This window comes from Thunnus thynnus, chromosome 8, assembly GCF_963924715.1.
Source record: "Thunnus thynnus chromosome 8, fThuThy2.1, whole genome shotgun sequence".
Classification (NCBI taxonomy): Eukaryota; Metazoa; Chordata; class Actinopteri; order Scombriformes; family Scombridae; genus Thunnus; species Thunnus thynnus.
The window spans coordinates 10,258,314-10,274,651 of record NC_089524.1 but is presented as its reverse complement, the minus strand read 5'-3'; the positions used below and the strand labels follow the sequence as shown (position 1 = coordinate 10,274,651).

Genomic DNA, 16,338 nt, shown 5'->3' with positions numbered 1-16,338 from the left:
CCCTGAACTCAAGAGGCTAAATGGGGCTCCTTTACCAGAGAGCGCCCTCGGGGCTCGTCTGTCATTGGTGGAGAGGGAGTGGTCGTCCTCAGTTACACGGTCTGGTCGCAGGAAGTAGTCCCTCTGGCTTTGACACACTCATCCCCACTACACCCATCTTTCAGTCTGCGAGACTGGTCTGTTTATGTCCATTTAGTCTGCTTTTTGCCACTTCAGGAAACAGAAAACATTGATGAATCACTAACACATCACGCATGAGTAGAAACGAATGACTTTACAACATTTTTTTTTTAACAAGGTGTTGATTTGTAGTCTGAAGCTTGGCTCTACTGAATCATAATCACCATCTTACTCACACCACGTCACTGCTACGAAGCAACAACTTCACCCTTTCGTTCTTACTTTTTTGGTATTTTTATCCTTCCCAGAACTGATTTGCAAGTCAAAAGATGCCGTATTTGAGCACAGATGTTCATTCCTGACTGCAGGACCACATGTTTGTGATGAAATAGTCATCAGTAAACGTTGATTCTCTGGGTTTTCCTGGAATTTCAGCGAATGGCAAAAGAGGGATTTGAGATATGGCTGAAAGCTCCAGAAAAAGCTAGTAAGTGAGCATTTAGTTTTGTTCATATTTTGGGAAAAATTTGGCTGATTTTGGTAAAATGTAATTGATTCATGACACTGTTGCTTTAACCATTTAAATGACTTTGTCAGTGTGAAACAGGCACTAACTAAACATTGAAATCATAGACTGTATAAAGATGTTTATATACAGTCTACGATTGAAATATAACCCAGGGCTGACCAAAATATGCGATTAATCAATTAGTGAATCAGTCGGAAACATTTTAGGTATTATCAATTAAGAGTTTAACAGCAATCGACAACTATTTTGATAATTGATTAATCGTTTACATCATTGATAAAGAAAAACACCAAACATTTGCTGCATCTATTTGAGAAAGATGAGAACTTGCTGCTTTTGTCTGTTTTATATAACTAGTAATTTAATATTTTTGGTCTGTTGTGCAGACAAAACAAGCAATTTGAAGACATGACCTTGCACTGTGGGAAATTGGTATTTTCCACTATTTTTTTTTTTTTACATTTCATAGACTAGATAGTTAAACATAATTGATAAAATAGTCAATAAAAATCGTATTTGCAACTCCAATATAGTCATAGAAATGCTGTTAAAATAAAAGTTTTATGTAACCAAATTGTCTGAAAAACATCCTAATTTTAGACTAGTAGATTCCTAAATGTGTTTTGATCTGCAAATTTCCAAAACCATGCATACCGGGAGTATTTTTCCTAAAACCTTCCATGTGTTTATCCTACAAAACCCTTCAGCCAAGACAAAGAGGCAGCAGCAGACACAGACACACACAGTCTCAGACCTGGATGTGAATGTCTACATTACCTTCATGTATGTCAGTGACTCAGAGTTTGACAGGGTCCTGACTTCTTGTGTTGTATTACTTGCTCTAGCAGAGTCTATCTGCTACAGATGCCTTGTATTTTCCTCCTCCTCCTCTCTTACTCTTTCTGGCTGCACTTGCAAGCATAGCAAATGATTTTAGTTCTCGCCTTGGGAGAAATTATATCCAATAGTTTCAGAGTGTTGCGCCTCTGATGAAGAAGTCATGGGAGTTTAGTCGGCTACTGCTGCTTGCAGACTACGTTCACAATACAAACTGTTTCAGAATGGCAGCAGAAAATGTTTTGAAGTTTGTATCTCGACTAATAGCTCTGTCCTTTTTCTGTTTTTCCACTGTGACTGCACGCACAGATTCACACTTAAAAGGAGGATGAGCAGGAATAAACAGCCTGAAGACAGATATGTTCTGCTCAGAGTTTCTTGTTTTTAAAAGGATGTTAATTCATAAAAAACAACATATTTAGTCCTTACAAAACCTCTAGTGAAGCACAACCAATGTAGATAGTTTTGGTTCTCTTTGTGCAGAGTTTGAAATCTTTGTCTCTGAAATTTCTGCTTCAAGAAATTCTGATTGTGGCGCTTAAAGCACAGAAAAAAATATTGTGAAAATAAAAATCAACATCATTTCTTACTAGGAACAGTGTCCCCAAGTCTAGATAATAAGTGGACAGTAGTTCTACTGGTTAAATTTAAACAAAACTATTGGCATTTGCTAGATACTACTAGTAGTTATGTATTTTTTATAATTAGGGTAAACTGTCCCTTTAAGGGATCAGGGTAAGGGTTTAGGTTTCTTTCCTGTGTCTATACATACACGCCTACCTGCCGATTGCATGACCATCAAATAATTTCAATATACTGTACATTCAGCATTACATCTTCTCTTGGCATGTATAATCATAGTTACTCACAGGTTTATTTAAAGCCGTTTTGGCTCGATGTGCAAAATGTGAGTTAGAGCAGGAAATGAAAGAAAACAGACACTTACACATGCAAGTGGCACAGAGGAAGACTGCACTAGAGTCATTTTCCATCATTGGCCAAATTCTAGGTGGACTAATATTATTTCCAGCTGTTTTTGCAGCTGATACCAACATTAATCAAACAGCTAAAGGGCACCACCAGCTGTTCAGCAATGGTTACTGCATGAGACAGACAAATTCAAGAAAGTCCATGGAAATGATGCTTTGCTGGCACCCAGTGGATTCACATTGTTTTTACAATTCTGATCAACAAACCCTTTACCTTTAAAATAAATGATCATATCATTACTGCAAGGTTAACCAAACAACATCATTTAATAAATGATTTTGCAATACAAAACATCTGTGCAAAAATGTTCAGACAAAATACAAAGACAAGGCCTCTCTTGGTCAATATGTAAACCTTTTGTAATGGGCTATGGAAATTTACTTGTATGGTGTTAAAAAAAGGATCTAGAATAAAATAAAACAAAAAGGCACAATAATGTTTTTTTTTTTGCCAAATACAAAAATACCTAGACTTGATTAAGATTCACAGTCTTGTGTATAAGTGGTTTTTGCACTGCTATATTTTAGTACACATAAATCCTTTACATGTTGGAGGTCATGTGTACAAACTCAGATGCCTAGGTAGCTCAATCTTCAGAAGAAGCTTCAGAAGAAAAAAAAAAGATAAAGTACAGAAATAATCGACGGCAATGACATAACAACTCAATGGGCAAAATTAACTTTAAATGGTTCAAATCACCTTGGACTGGATTGTCGAGGAATAAAACATGTCTAAATTTGGAAACAAGAGCTGACTTGGAGCTGCTACTATTTCCTTGTGAGGTTACCAACATGGACTGAACAGTCTCAAAACATATAAATTACTTCAGCAAATATGTCAGGTTTTAAGGGTAGATGAAGTAGTTATTGAACAGATTACAGTAATGTTTATCTACATTCCTCAAATGTCTACTGGAAACTTTTCTATTAAACAATTAACACACATTACCATGTAGGCTGTGAGCCATCTTTACTGTGCTTTATGCTCTACACAGCCACAGTGAAACGCTATCGGGGTACCTATAGTATGTGTTGCGCTGAATGTGTGCTTTGTTAACAGATACAGCTGACTGAGAGCATGATAGTCTGTACAAAACACTGAAGTGCAACACATACAGTGAGGAACATTACACCAATGATTGTCTACTTCACAGGTACTGGGGGAGAGTTCAGAGTTTTAACAAAACTAAGGTCACAAATGGTTTCCTAGTTACTGCAGTTGTGATTTTTTTTATCAGTAAGAAAAGAAAAGAAAAGTTTCACATTCACTTGTGCTTCTAATCAACTATCAGCAGAAAGTAAAAGATGGCTGAGGCATCATGTGTGTGATTACAGGACTGAGAATGAATCATTTACACACATACGGTTACCTGCTGCTGGACATTGGACATGATGAAATATAAATACACTTTTAATGAGAGAGACTCACAAAAAAAAAACGTCTTTCTTTTCTTATAAAACCTGCACCTGCCCTCGTTGGGATTACCTACATGTTAGTACAGCTGCAGTAAGGCATAAGAAGTGTCTGATTGTATCTTTTGAGTAAACCTGTGTGTCTTCTCTGCATGATGGAAGTCCAGCGTGTACAGAGACTAATAACAGGGCCAGATGTTAAAAAAAAAACAGCTCCACTTACTGATACAGAAGCAAATAAAGCAACATACCATACATATAAATCTCTCTGCACACAGTGATTCAATTTCTCTCCAGCTTTCTAAATGAATCCTGTTAAGGTGAAACATTCTTCTCTTCAGGCAAGTTTAACATGACATCCATAGCATTTACCTTGTTCATGTACTGGCTGAGCCCTTAAAAATACCCATGCATACAACTTGATAAAAAAAAAAAAAAAATCGTAAAGGTAGTGCTGTTTACTATGAGCCTTCTCTGTTTTGTGTACTTACATGTCTTAAATGCTCTATTTTGTACAATTCGATGCAGAAACAAGGAGAGGAAAGGACAAAGACACATGAATGCAAGATCTGAAATCTATAAGTTCCTTCAAAATTCAAAACACTGAAAACACTCTCCTGTAAAAAAAATTATGTCGAAACGTCATATCCGATCTACATCAAAATAAAAAATAATGTTCTTTTGTGAGAGTTGAAATTTCAGCTTACATTACTGACAGTAAAATTGATGTGTTGAATGAAGTGTTTGCCCTGAGACCGATCCAGTTTAACTGTGGAGGATATGAGCGCTGTGTGCTTTCATTTGTACATCTGTAGGTGGTCTGCTGCAGCCGGCTTTGAAGTCAGATGCTGTATCCGCTTGGAGGGGCAGAAGTGAGAGTAAGAGAGAGAGAGAGGCATGATGGGTCTTGGTGTATGAGAGCCAGGAAGGAAGGGAGGATAAAAAGTCTGATATAGAGTTTAATATCCAATCATAAGAACTCCCAGCTTCTCTGTTTCTCCGCTGAGGTTTGAGCAAGATGAATGTCACAGATGAGTCATTGAGGCTGCGCAAAAAAAACATTCAGGTGTCATGTCCGAAGAAATTTTGTGTGAAAATGATGCACTTAAAAGCACTTGTAGCAAATCTGTTTTAGCTTCAATTCCAACTGCTTCTATGGGGGAACTGACACATAGCTGTTGGCTGTCAGCTTCAGGGTCCAAAGAGCAGGGTATGTCACCTCTACACCTTGCATGAAGCCTTGCAAACTGTTGCTTTTGAGTAGTTCGATGTTGGTCACGGGTTTGTTCAATCTGCTGTTCCCGTTCTTTATAAATGTAGTTTTTTACTGTACAAGCAAATGTACAGCACATTTTTGTCCACCAACAAGCAAGTCACACCAACGCTGAAAGGCACCTCATGATATGAATGTTACCGTCTCCTTAGGATTTCTGCACGAAACAGCCCACAGACCGGGTTGTTGACACAGGAACTTTTTGCTGAGTTGCCTGTCAGTCAGAGGACACAAGATGGACTTTTTCATCTTAAAAGTTTTTTTTTTTCCTTAATAAAATGTTCTCTTGAATATATATCTTTGTATTTCATTCATTCATTCAGGACTTATGTACCGTATTTACAGAGAGGTTAAAATAATAACACAACATTTTCAAACCATGATAGTAAGTACACTTGCTTTAAACAATAAGGCATTACAAAGCTGTGTGTATACTTGTGTAGCTGCGGCAGTGTTTCTCACAAGCCTGTTTGTTGAGTCTCCATATGACCAGAGTATAATTCTTAGACCGGTCCCTTAGTGAGAGGCTAAACTTCTCAAATGTGGGTCCCGAGCTGAAAAAGTGTGAGTATCCCTCTATTTATCTACAGATCTGCGGTGATGACTGAGTCGTTGTACATCAGTACGTCGGAATCAGCAGCAAGCAGCGCTGATGTTTGTGACACGTGGTCCAGCTGCTTCTGAGATAGTTGTCCGTACATCTGAGCCGGCCCTCCGCCGCTCCCCGGCATGATGCAGTGAGACAGCAGCGGCGTGTTGGCGTCATGGTTGGAGCCCGTGGTGGAGGGAACGCCGCTGACGTGACCCGTGCTGGTGGAGCCGCTGGCGCTGCTGGGTGAGCGGCTTTTAGGAGGGGGCAGGTGGTGCTGGATTACTCTGGTGGGTGGGGCCGGGGGAGCGAAGTGGGCAGGAAAAGCAGCGTATCCTGGCGGGATGGGGTAGCCATTGACGGGGATAAAGCGCGGGTGGGTTTGGGGCACAGTCATGGGTGCCCAGGCTGGCATCTGAGCCATCTGGCCTGATGAGGGAATAGCCTGGGCCGGGTAGAGGTACCCTGCAGCGGTGGCGGCAGCGTAACGGGGGTTGCTCAGGTTGCTGACGGGGCTGGCGCTGAGGGAGGTGGTCTGGGTGGTGGCGTTGCCTCCACCGCCGGAGGGCGTGCTGGAGCTGGCGTGAGATGACAGCCCCTCCCAGGCTCGCAGGCGGCCGTGGATGTCCTTGAATCGTGGTCGCCGTCCAGGTCCCTCCTGCCAGCACTCAGTCATCAAACCATAAAACCTGAGTGACAACAAAATTAGTTTGTTATCATTTATGTTTATTTATGTCACAATTATTTTTGAAGCCGTAATACTTTTCACAGTTTAAGTAACACTACTGACTCCAAATCAGTATTTGCTTGGATGTGGTGAATGAATACTTAGTTAATTATGTAATATATAATGCTGGAACAATCATTTTGTTCATTGATCGGTTGATTCAATAAGTTGACTGACGATCATTTTGATAATTTAATAATATTAAGCTATTTATCAAGCAAAAATGCCAAATATTCTTTGTTTAAAGCTTCTTAAATGTGAAGCTGCTTTTCCTTGTTTTCTATTTTGTAAACAACTAGACAATTAAAAAAAAAAAAAAACTGTACTGTGAACTGTGATCATGATTCAGTCTTGATTAAAAATGTCCAAAACTAAAGCAAAATGCAGAGACTGAAGTAAAATCATGTATTTTGAGGAACAAGTCTTTAACAGACATTAAAAAAGCTGTTAGTGACTGAGAGTAGGTATGACATCTGAACAGCAGATTGATTCATATGTTTTCATTTGCACATCTGTTTTCTGCATGAAGGTTCCTCTGGAAATCTGCTAGCTAACATGAGTTTTTTTTTTCCTTTTTTGGCATTAAGATGAAGAATAAAGTCTTCAGTGGTGATAAACAAAATACATACTTATGTGCTTTGAAACACAAGGTGAAGATAAATAGAAGTGACATCATTTATAAGATGTATTAAAGTCCCACACTTTATGTCACACCTGCAACATTGACCTAAACATACCTCGGTGGACAGTCCTCAGGGCAAGGCAGCAGCTGCCTCTTTCTCACCATCTCCATCACTTCCTGGTTGGAGAAGCCGTAATATGGCTGCAGGCCGTAGCTGAAGATCTCCCACAGCACCACTCCGAACGACCAGATGTCTGAGTCTGTGGTGAACTTTCCATAGGCGATGGCCTCAGGGGGCATCCAGCGGATGGGCAGCAGGGTTTTAGGCTGGAGGCAGTAGTAGTCTGAGGAGTAGATCTCTCTGGAGAGGCCCAGGTCAGAGATTTTGACGTGCAGCTGTTCGCCTACCAGAATGTTCCGTGCTGCAAGGTCCTTATGGATGTAGAAGTGACTGGCCAAGTACTCCATCCCGGCAGCCACCTGGGTTACATTAGTTAGAAAAAGTCATTTAAGGATTAATTTGACGTGACAGCAAGCAGTGAAAGGAGCAGTAGGAGGAGAGATGACTTAACCACATTTAGATCTTGAGATGACGCAACTATGTGCTGTTTTTGACTGAGCAAGCAGAGAAACCTCCATTCATCAGCATTTCGAAACGCTTAATACAAATACATGTAATTTATGACAATCCCAGTGATTTAAGTTTAAACGGGTGAGAAATTGGCAGCATGGGAGCCTCCTGGATAATTTAACAATACTATAAGTTTATATTTCATCAGTGGTTGTAAATATTTCTGAGAGGTCCTGTTTTTCCATCAGTTTGGTTTGAGCAATAGCTCGAAATATTAAGGTAGTCATTAATCAGCGCTGTAGCACAATAGAGGCAAAAAATGCTCTGTTTTTGCAATCGGGAATCACATTATTGCTCAATTAATCTGTCATCTGTTTCGCCACATTTCTACAGTTTCAACTTCAGCTTACCCTCGCTGATAGCAGCACACACACACAACACAGTTTTAAGTTCAACCAGGAGAGTTTAATGCCCATTCACACTCTCAAGACACTTAAATCTAAATTAAGAAGCACTGATCTACCTGAACTGTAAGAAAATGTAAAAAAACAAACCCCAACATTATATCCCTGGATGATGTTTAAAGGCTATACTGCTTTCTGATCCCACCTGTATGGACATGTGCAGGAAGTCGCCGTGATCCAGGCTGGATTTAACTGTACCATCCTCGTCACTGCTGCAGCCAACGTCAGAGTGTGGTGAACGCATGATGAGGAACTCGTGGAGGTCGCCTTGAGGAAGAAACTCAAACAGCATACAGACCGGCTGCTCCTGGGTTACCACACCCAGAAGGCACACCACGTTGGGGTGTTGGAGCTCTGTCAGCACTGCGGCCTCCTGTATTGGGAACCAAAACGTACTGGTGAATTTCAAGCGAAAAGAAAGGCAGTTGTTTTGTTTGAATAAGAAATTTGGGGAAAATAGTTTCTTTAGATCGATACTTTTGATATCATAATGGCTCTAATGGTTCACTCTAAGCTCACTCCACTTTTTACTGCTGCTTTTCAAACCTACCAGGGGTGAGTTTTTCATTATCAAAAAGACACATTTTGGGGGGGGAGCATCACTTTAAAGGCTGGCAGTTCAGGTCTAACCTCATTCTCTGCAAATGCAAAGTGATTATTATATTTTAATCCTTCCAAATTTATCTGGACAGCCTGCCAATAGTTAGTTTATTTATTTTTGGAGCTATTTCAAGTGAACATCCATGAATTCATCTGCTGTTCTGTGATTTTTTAGCTGTATACACTCTCCCAACGCCTACCACATTTACCTCCTGTGGAAATATAACAAGTCATGCTTCAAGTCTTGTGGGAAGAGAGATCTTTCCGCTGGGAAAGAAGCGCTTTGCAGTTTATAACAGCATTTAGCGTATTTTAGTACCACATTTCATGTTACCAATCCATGCAAAATTGCCAGTTGGAAGCATGTATTTTAAAATTACTGGCTGTTAAGCCTTACAGCTGTGTTAGGTTGTTATTTTCTTCTTTTTGAGATAAGACTTGTTGCCTATTATTCCCCATGTCGAGTGAATCATCTACCAGCTCACCAAATGGATATCTTTACAAGACTTTGAGTATTTCTTGAAATTAAACGAAACTGGAGGAAGTTAACTTGGGCGGAGATCCATTCTGTACCTGCTGGAAGTCACCCCACTGCTGCGTGCTGGAGATATCCTTCAGGGTCTTTATGGCCACAAGCTGTGCCTGGTCCATGCCTGGCAGGTACAAGTGACCCTTGTAGATCTTCCCTAAGGTGCACTCTCCGAGCTCCTCCATGAAACGCACAGCCGACAGGGGAAGCTCTTTAGCCTTACTCTGCAGAGAGAAAAAGAGAAGGGGAAGGGAGAGACAGAAAAATTAGATCATTAGATCATTATTTTCTTTGTTAGGCCAGTACACGTTCCTCACCATTATCCTTGTGTGGAAAATATTGACATGAAGTTCACATTAGTGCCTCTAATTCGATGCAGGCAAACTGCCTAATACAACACCAAATAAGTGTCTGACTTTGTTTGAGCATGGCAGTGCACGTAAGACAAATACAACTGTAGCCTGGAGAATTGATAATTGTCATAATCAGATTCAATCCATTACATCAGCTCCTAATGACTCCCTTTAAGCCAAGTGGGAAAATCTTTAAATCTGGCAACATGTTCACAGCTTAAAAATGCCATTTAGCTGACAGGTTAGCAGTATTTAGGAAGACGAAGCAATTATCTCCTTTGCCAGCAAGACTGTAGAATCAGAGAGGCTGCTGAAATAACAATGCTCTTTGTGAGGGATGACATTGCCTTTTTAGTCTTTCTCATCTACAGAGAGACTTAGACTGGGGGGGTTTGTTTGAGCAGCTAAATCCAGCCAGACTGAGCTGAAATGTGGGGTTTTAACAGGCTTGCAGACTTTTGAGGATTCACTTGGAATAAATCAAATGTAGGTCTCACTGAAAAATGATGACAGAGAGAAAAAAGGAGACTAAAGGATTTCATACAAACAATTATGCCGTATTGTGAAGGAAAACATACATTCAGCTTCAGTTAAAGAAAAACTGACAATATAAGTTTAAAGGATAAAGATGACAACATATTCATTCATTACTATGAACATGGCCACTTTTGTTTATTTTGAGTCAGTCCCACATACCAGAGCACCAGACATTTTATCCAAAGCCACTTACAAGTGAGGAAAGACAATCAAGCATTAAAGGACAGTGACTCAAAAGAGCCGCAGCACAACTACTCAACTGCTCAAAAGGCTGTGCAATGAGAAAGAGAGCTAGACAGAAGTTTTTTTTTTCCTTTTTTTAAGTTTAAGTAAGAAATGACTGGAAGTAGACAGGTGCATATAAAATAATACAAAAAAGAAAATAGTGCAACAATCAACAAAGTGCTAAAAGATTTAAGGGGCTCAAGTGTTGAGGTGTTCACAGAAAAGCTGAGTATTCAGCCACTAATGAAAAGAGTCTGGATCATTGTGATTACACATTGATCCGCATCTAAAACTAGTCCCCACTTAACTTTTACTCCTGTTTGAGTGTTGTTCGAGTGCTCAACTGTTTAGGGAAATCTTTTGCCTTATTTACAAATGAAACTATATCCTGTATTTGTGAGTTGTTTTTCACAGATCAGGGTCATCAGTAGCAATGACTGGACATGGAGATGAGTTGAGTACAGAGATACAGACTAACGCATTGTTGATTTATGTCTTTTCATGGGATTTGTATCCTATAAAGTTGGACCGAAGCCAGTTTTTTTTTTTTTGATTTCATTACTTAAAAGTTGAGCCATTTCTAACCACCCCTGTGCTACAGATTCAAAACCAGAGTAGATATTTAAAGTTATGTTAACATTCACTGTTACTCGCCAAAACTCATTGTGTGTATCCATGTGATCTACAGATGTGTTGACTCGATTTCCTTCCTCATAAAACATTTGCAAATCTGATTTTGTGTTTTAAATCCTGCATTGTTTACATCCATGTTTACTGGCTCGCAGTCTTCTTCTTCTTCTCTGCCCTTGTTGGTGCATTGCTGTGTTTCTTGGTGCATTAGAGCCACTTACAGATCAGTGGAATGATTGGTAGGACAGTGTATTGCATCACTTGCTTATGTGCAAAACACGAATAAAATCTGTTCCATAGCACTACTAGAGGTCAAAAACTCCACAAGGAACATAAAGGGTTGTTCATTTCAAAATATGCACATCCAGAAGATGAATAATCAGGGAATAAGTGTAACTGTGTGTGTAAATCAGTGTGTGGGTGTGTGTTTGTTTGTCCTCCGTGACTTCAGCTAAACTCTCATATCTAAGAGTTGTCCAGGTGATCACTGAGAGGAAGAGGGGAGTGTGTGTGTGTGCGTGAGAGAGAGAGAGAGAGAGAGAGAGAGAGAGAGAGAGAGAGAGAGAGAGGTGTGTGTGTGTAGCTGTACTTGGGAGAAGATAAAAGGTGAGGAGAGGTTGGCAGAGATTTTCAGATTCCAGGAACTCTGAGATGAATAATGAAATTCCTCGGTGAGGAGAGACACACAGGCCTGTGTGAGCTCTGAGGGGGGTGGTGTGTGTGTGTGTGTGTGTGTGTGTATGAATGTGTGTGTGAGGGGAGCGTGGGGGCCTGCTGATGTTATGAGAGACACAGATGTTTTTAGTTATGGGTTTGTTTCACCCCTTCTTTCCTCCCTACACCCAAACCCTCAGATCCTCCTCACACCACTGCAGGTTGTGTGTGTGTATGTTTATGTGTGTCTAAATGGATTGTCACAGGGAATGGCCTCTGGGTGACCCTGCAGCAAAGCCTGCTGGGTAGCAGCCTAAGCTTAAACCAAGACAAAGGGTAAAAAAAAAAAAAAAAAAGGGAAGAAAGATATTCGATTATAATTTGAAGTTTTACCACCTATCAAAAAGATTTAAAAAAGGTAGAAATCACACATCAGGCTTGTAAATTCCAGTATTTAGATACACGTACTGGCAAACAGAGGTGAGAGCTGCACCTCTGTAAAAGTTTTTTCTGCTTAAAATGGATCATAATGTGGTCTGTTATGTGTAAACCATCTTCCAAACCCTTATTGTCCATAAGAACATTTAAAATCCTCTGTATAATTCCATAACTGCATGCTTGTCACTTTCTCTTTGATCTCTCTGTAAACCTGACTCTTTGCAGATACAAAGTCATCTAAACACAGCGAGGAGAGACTCCCTTTTTAGGTCAGCGAAACATTCGTTCCATTCCGAAAAAACAAAATAAACCCAAAGATATTAATGGTTTCTGACGCTTCTGTGACATTTTGCGGTTCTGTCTACAGCTGTTGACGGTAATATTATACACATTACCTTGAGCATCAAGGTCTGGTTCGCAACAGGCAGACACATTGTCTAGATAAGCCCCCCCCACCCACCACTGCCACCACAAAAATTATGTGGAAAAAGATAAACAGACATGATACGACTGAGTGTGCAACCTTAAAAGAAATATAATCCAAATGTGAGCTATGTATTAGCTGGCAGAGCGGAGGCTTGATGATCTACATTACAAAGACGTTCTGTGAAAGAGGGGAGGGGAGGAGAAAGAGAGAGTGAAAGGGACGGAGGGAGAGACAGAGGAAGAGCAACAAAGAAAGATGGATTAAGTGAGAGCAGGAGGGGAGAGGAGGAGCGTGAAAAAGAAATGTGGAAGAAGACAAGAGACAGTGGGAGAGAAATAAACAGAGAGGAAAAGTGCTGCAGTTGAACATTCCTGGACCTGCTGGGCTCTGATGATAAAGATCTGAAGCTTTGCCTGAGACAGGTCATGTCCACCCAACCAACCACCCACCCACCCACACACCAGTAACCACAGCATGCTGCGAGGTATCCCAGTTGACACACACACGGGGGCTGTGCCAGTGTTTTGACTCCTTCTGCAGGGCTGCTCGTATGACTTCAAAAGACAAACACAGCAAAAAAGAGCTCATTTAGATTCACCGCAGAAGAGCCTAAAATGCTGTGTGAGTATATATGTGTTTGTTTAGCATCTCTGGTGATACGAGATGTTCTGTAAGCAGGGAACGCAAGAGTGACATGATGGCAGGAAGAGTTTACATGTCTGATGTATTCTGAGAGAAAGTGGCAGACAGTGAAAAAATATAGTATATACTGTGAGACAGATGGCTTTCACACCTGTAGTTTGGCTCATTTGGTCCGGTCAATGGAAAAAAACATCACTGATTTTTAGTTTTAGTCCTGTTCGTGTTCACACTGGCTTTTTACAAGCAAACCAAGAGCTGTAAACATGAAGAAACATGAAGTCATATGATTGGACAAAGTAACTCATTGATTGGATGGTTTTGGTGATGTGAAGATCTGCTGCTCTCTTTGTTGTATTTGATAGTAAACTGAATATCTTTGGGTTTTAGACTTTTGGTCGGACAAAACAAGCAATTTGAAGAAGTCATCTCGGGCTTTAGGAAATTGTGACATGATATTAACAGATTATTGCAGTGAAGACACACCAATAGTGTCTCTATTACATAGTTTGTCCACCAGAAAGCACTGAAAATGTGCCGCTCGGTACATATCTAGGTCACACTTATTTAATAACAAAATTAAAGGGATCCTTAGGAAAACTGTTTTGTGTTTTTGTAAAAAAAAAGAACATCGGTTATATCATTAGCAGATGTTTGAAGATCTCAAATTTCATATAAGAAATGTATGTCAAAAACAAAATATTGATATGATATGATATACTCTGCCTGCTTTCACGAGCTGCAGCATAAAAAAAAATATGTAAATGTGCTCAACTCAAATAAGAAAGCATGTTCTTTCCCAGCATCTCTCTACCGCACACACACACACTCAAACCTGGGAGCTGTTTCTTAGTCTCAGTGTGACAGAGAGGAACCTCCATTATTTACATTTTCTACCTTGGGCTTGTACGCAGTTGTGAGCATGGACATCTCAACGTTTTGTCCACGGACTGGTTTGGGTTGGCGGGGTGCAGGAGGTCTGGAGGACTTCTGGTTGTTGCGGCACACGCAAATAAAGAAGAAGAGCAAGGCGATGGCTAAGGGGATCGCCACACTGGGAACCAGGATGTACAAGATCTCCATGTTGCTGCCGCCAGACTTGTCCTTATGGTCTATAGGGATAGACGGAGAATAATATCAGATGTATAGATTATTGTATGTCTGGGAAATATAATGTAAAGCAAACCAACTATCTGCATATGTGTCACAAAGACAACATCACAAAATATGAATCTCCTAAGTACAGACTTATAGATGTTCTAGTCTCTCACCACAGATAGGTATGTCGCAGAGCTCCGTGCGGACCCCCTCGTCCAGCGTGAAGCACCAGGGGGCCTCATTTTTGTTCCCTGGGTTGCGGCAGTACGAATGTCCCCCGTTCAGCTCTGGGTAGCGGACGGCCAGGAAGGTGTGGCTGTGGGGATACTGGGAGTTCCACGGCTGACACTGACGCCCCGACTTAGTCATACTGATGGTCCCGCGGTAGTCTGTCCCACTGTTATTGTAACACTTGTGATCTGTGTGGGAGAGCAAGGAGAGAGTGTGCATTAGGTGTTTGTTTGTGTATGTGTGAGTTAGTTAAAAAAACAAAATCTTGTTTAATATGTTTCAATGCTCCGTAACATTTTCCGAAGCTTACCACACATTTTTAGATTTCCATCTGTTAGGTTTCCTTTTAAAGTAGTCTAGTCTAGACATCTAGTCTAAGGAAACTAGATGGAAACATTTTTGCAGTTTTCCATAGAAGTAAACTATCAAAAACAACTTGAAAAGAAGATAAACCTTTTTGAGATAAGCAAGTCATTACGGTCAACACTTTTTTTTCTTGTTAAAGTTACACCGTTGTCACACATAAATGCAGCTGAGAGCAGGGGGTGTTAAATCTGAGATTTGTTTTAGAAATCTTTGCATTTACAAACTACTTTACCGGAATATCAAATCCAGACATACTACATTAAACATGGATGTTATGATTGCAATCAGAAATTGGCAACAGATTTTTTCAGTGTTTATGCACCCAAAGCTCAGAACATCCTACCTGCTGAATTGAAGTTTGCACAAACATTGTCTCCTTTTAAAAATAATCTTCAGACTCTTCTGTTTAATTTAGCTTTTAATTAGTTTGGTGCGTGTGTGTGTTCATGTATCCATGTTGTCTGTCTATCACTCTGTAACTGTACCTTTAACTTTGACTAGCTTTTGTATGATGTTGTGCAGTCAAATCCCTTGTATGTTTAAACATATTTTGCCAAAATAGTTGAATATGATTCTGATATCGGAGCATCTTTTGACTTGCCAACAAGCAGATTTTTTAAAAGCAGTTAGACAGAGGACACAAGGATGTGTCTCCTCAGATAATAATAAAGCGTAGTATTGGAAAGCAGCAGTCAGTATAGTACAATCAGTAGGAGATCATGTCTTACTCTTGTTAATGGGCTCGGCCATGGGGATGCCGATCCTCAGACAGTTGGCGGCCTCCGGGCTGTCAAAGGCAGCCAGGTCGTCACAGTTTGGCAGCTTCAGTCTTTTCAGTATAATGGGGTTTGAGCGGGCGATGATGTACTCCGTCTTGCACAAGTCGTTCTCCAGGATCTCGCACTCGTCCTTACACAGGTCCCGAGGTTTGTCGGTTCCCGTGCTGCGGTCACAAGTCGGGAAGGCGAAGTGGCAGAGGGAAGGGATGGCAAACTGGGAGCAACGATCGGACAAGTGGTTGGATGTCCCGATCATGGTGAAGGCAGCTGGGAACAGGTGAAGCAAAGTTAGAGTTCGGATACAAAAAAGCTCTCTTGGATTTATCCTAATATATTAATCTCATCCATTTTTTAAACAACATAGTCCAACATCATGACACATCTTTAAACCTTGGATCTGGACACATTTTCCTGTTGCTGTTTTAGAAAAGAAATTCTTTCCCACATTAATCAGAGGATGCAAAAAGAGGACGAGACAAAAATAGTCTAAAAAAACAATCTTGCGCTCACATTTTTTCTTTATTTGCTGTAAAATAACAGATTTAAAAGACAACAAATAGACATTCTTATTTCCGTTATGCTCTTTGAGCATTTACACACACATGGAGGATCAAAGAGGTTGACTGACAATAAAAACCTGCAGCTTTAAATGTATGATTGTATGATTCATAGTCATACGGGACGGTTATTGAAAACAT

The 16,338-nt window shown here is 40.4% G+C and overlaps 1 protein-coding gene across 3 annotated transcripts in view; it reads right to left on the bottom strand.

Moving 5' to 3' along the window:
* Positions 1-2,723: 2,723 nt before the first annotated feature.
* ror1 (receptor tyrosine kinase-like orphan receptor 1) overlaps positions 2,724-16,338 on the bottom strand; it is a 136,805-nt gene continuing 123,190 nt past the window's right edge. For 2 of the 3 annotated variants that reach the window (XM_067596428.1, XM_067596431.1), the window contains 7 exons: positions 15,590-15,907; positions 14,438-14,683; positions 14,055-14,278; positions 9,308-9,487; positions 8,280-8,507; positions 7,215-7,579; positions 2,724-6,439 (listed from right to left, as the gene is read on the bottom strand). In XM_067596428.1, coding sequence (XP_067452529.1) covers positions 5,746-6,439; positions 7,215-7,579; positions 8,280-8,507; positions 9,308-9,487; positions 14,055-14,278; positions 14,438-14,683; positions 15,590-15,907 — 2,255 coding nt within the window. In that variant the 3' untranslated portion in view covers positions 2,724-5,745. The remainder of the gene's footprint in view (positions 6,440-7,214; positions 7,580-8,279; positions 8,508-9,307; positions 9,488-14,054; positions 14,279-14,437; positions 14,684-15,589; positions 15,908-16,338) is intronic. The other variant, XM_067596429.1, reaches the window with a different exon arrangement.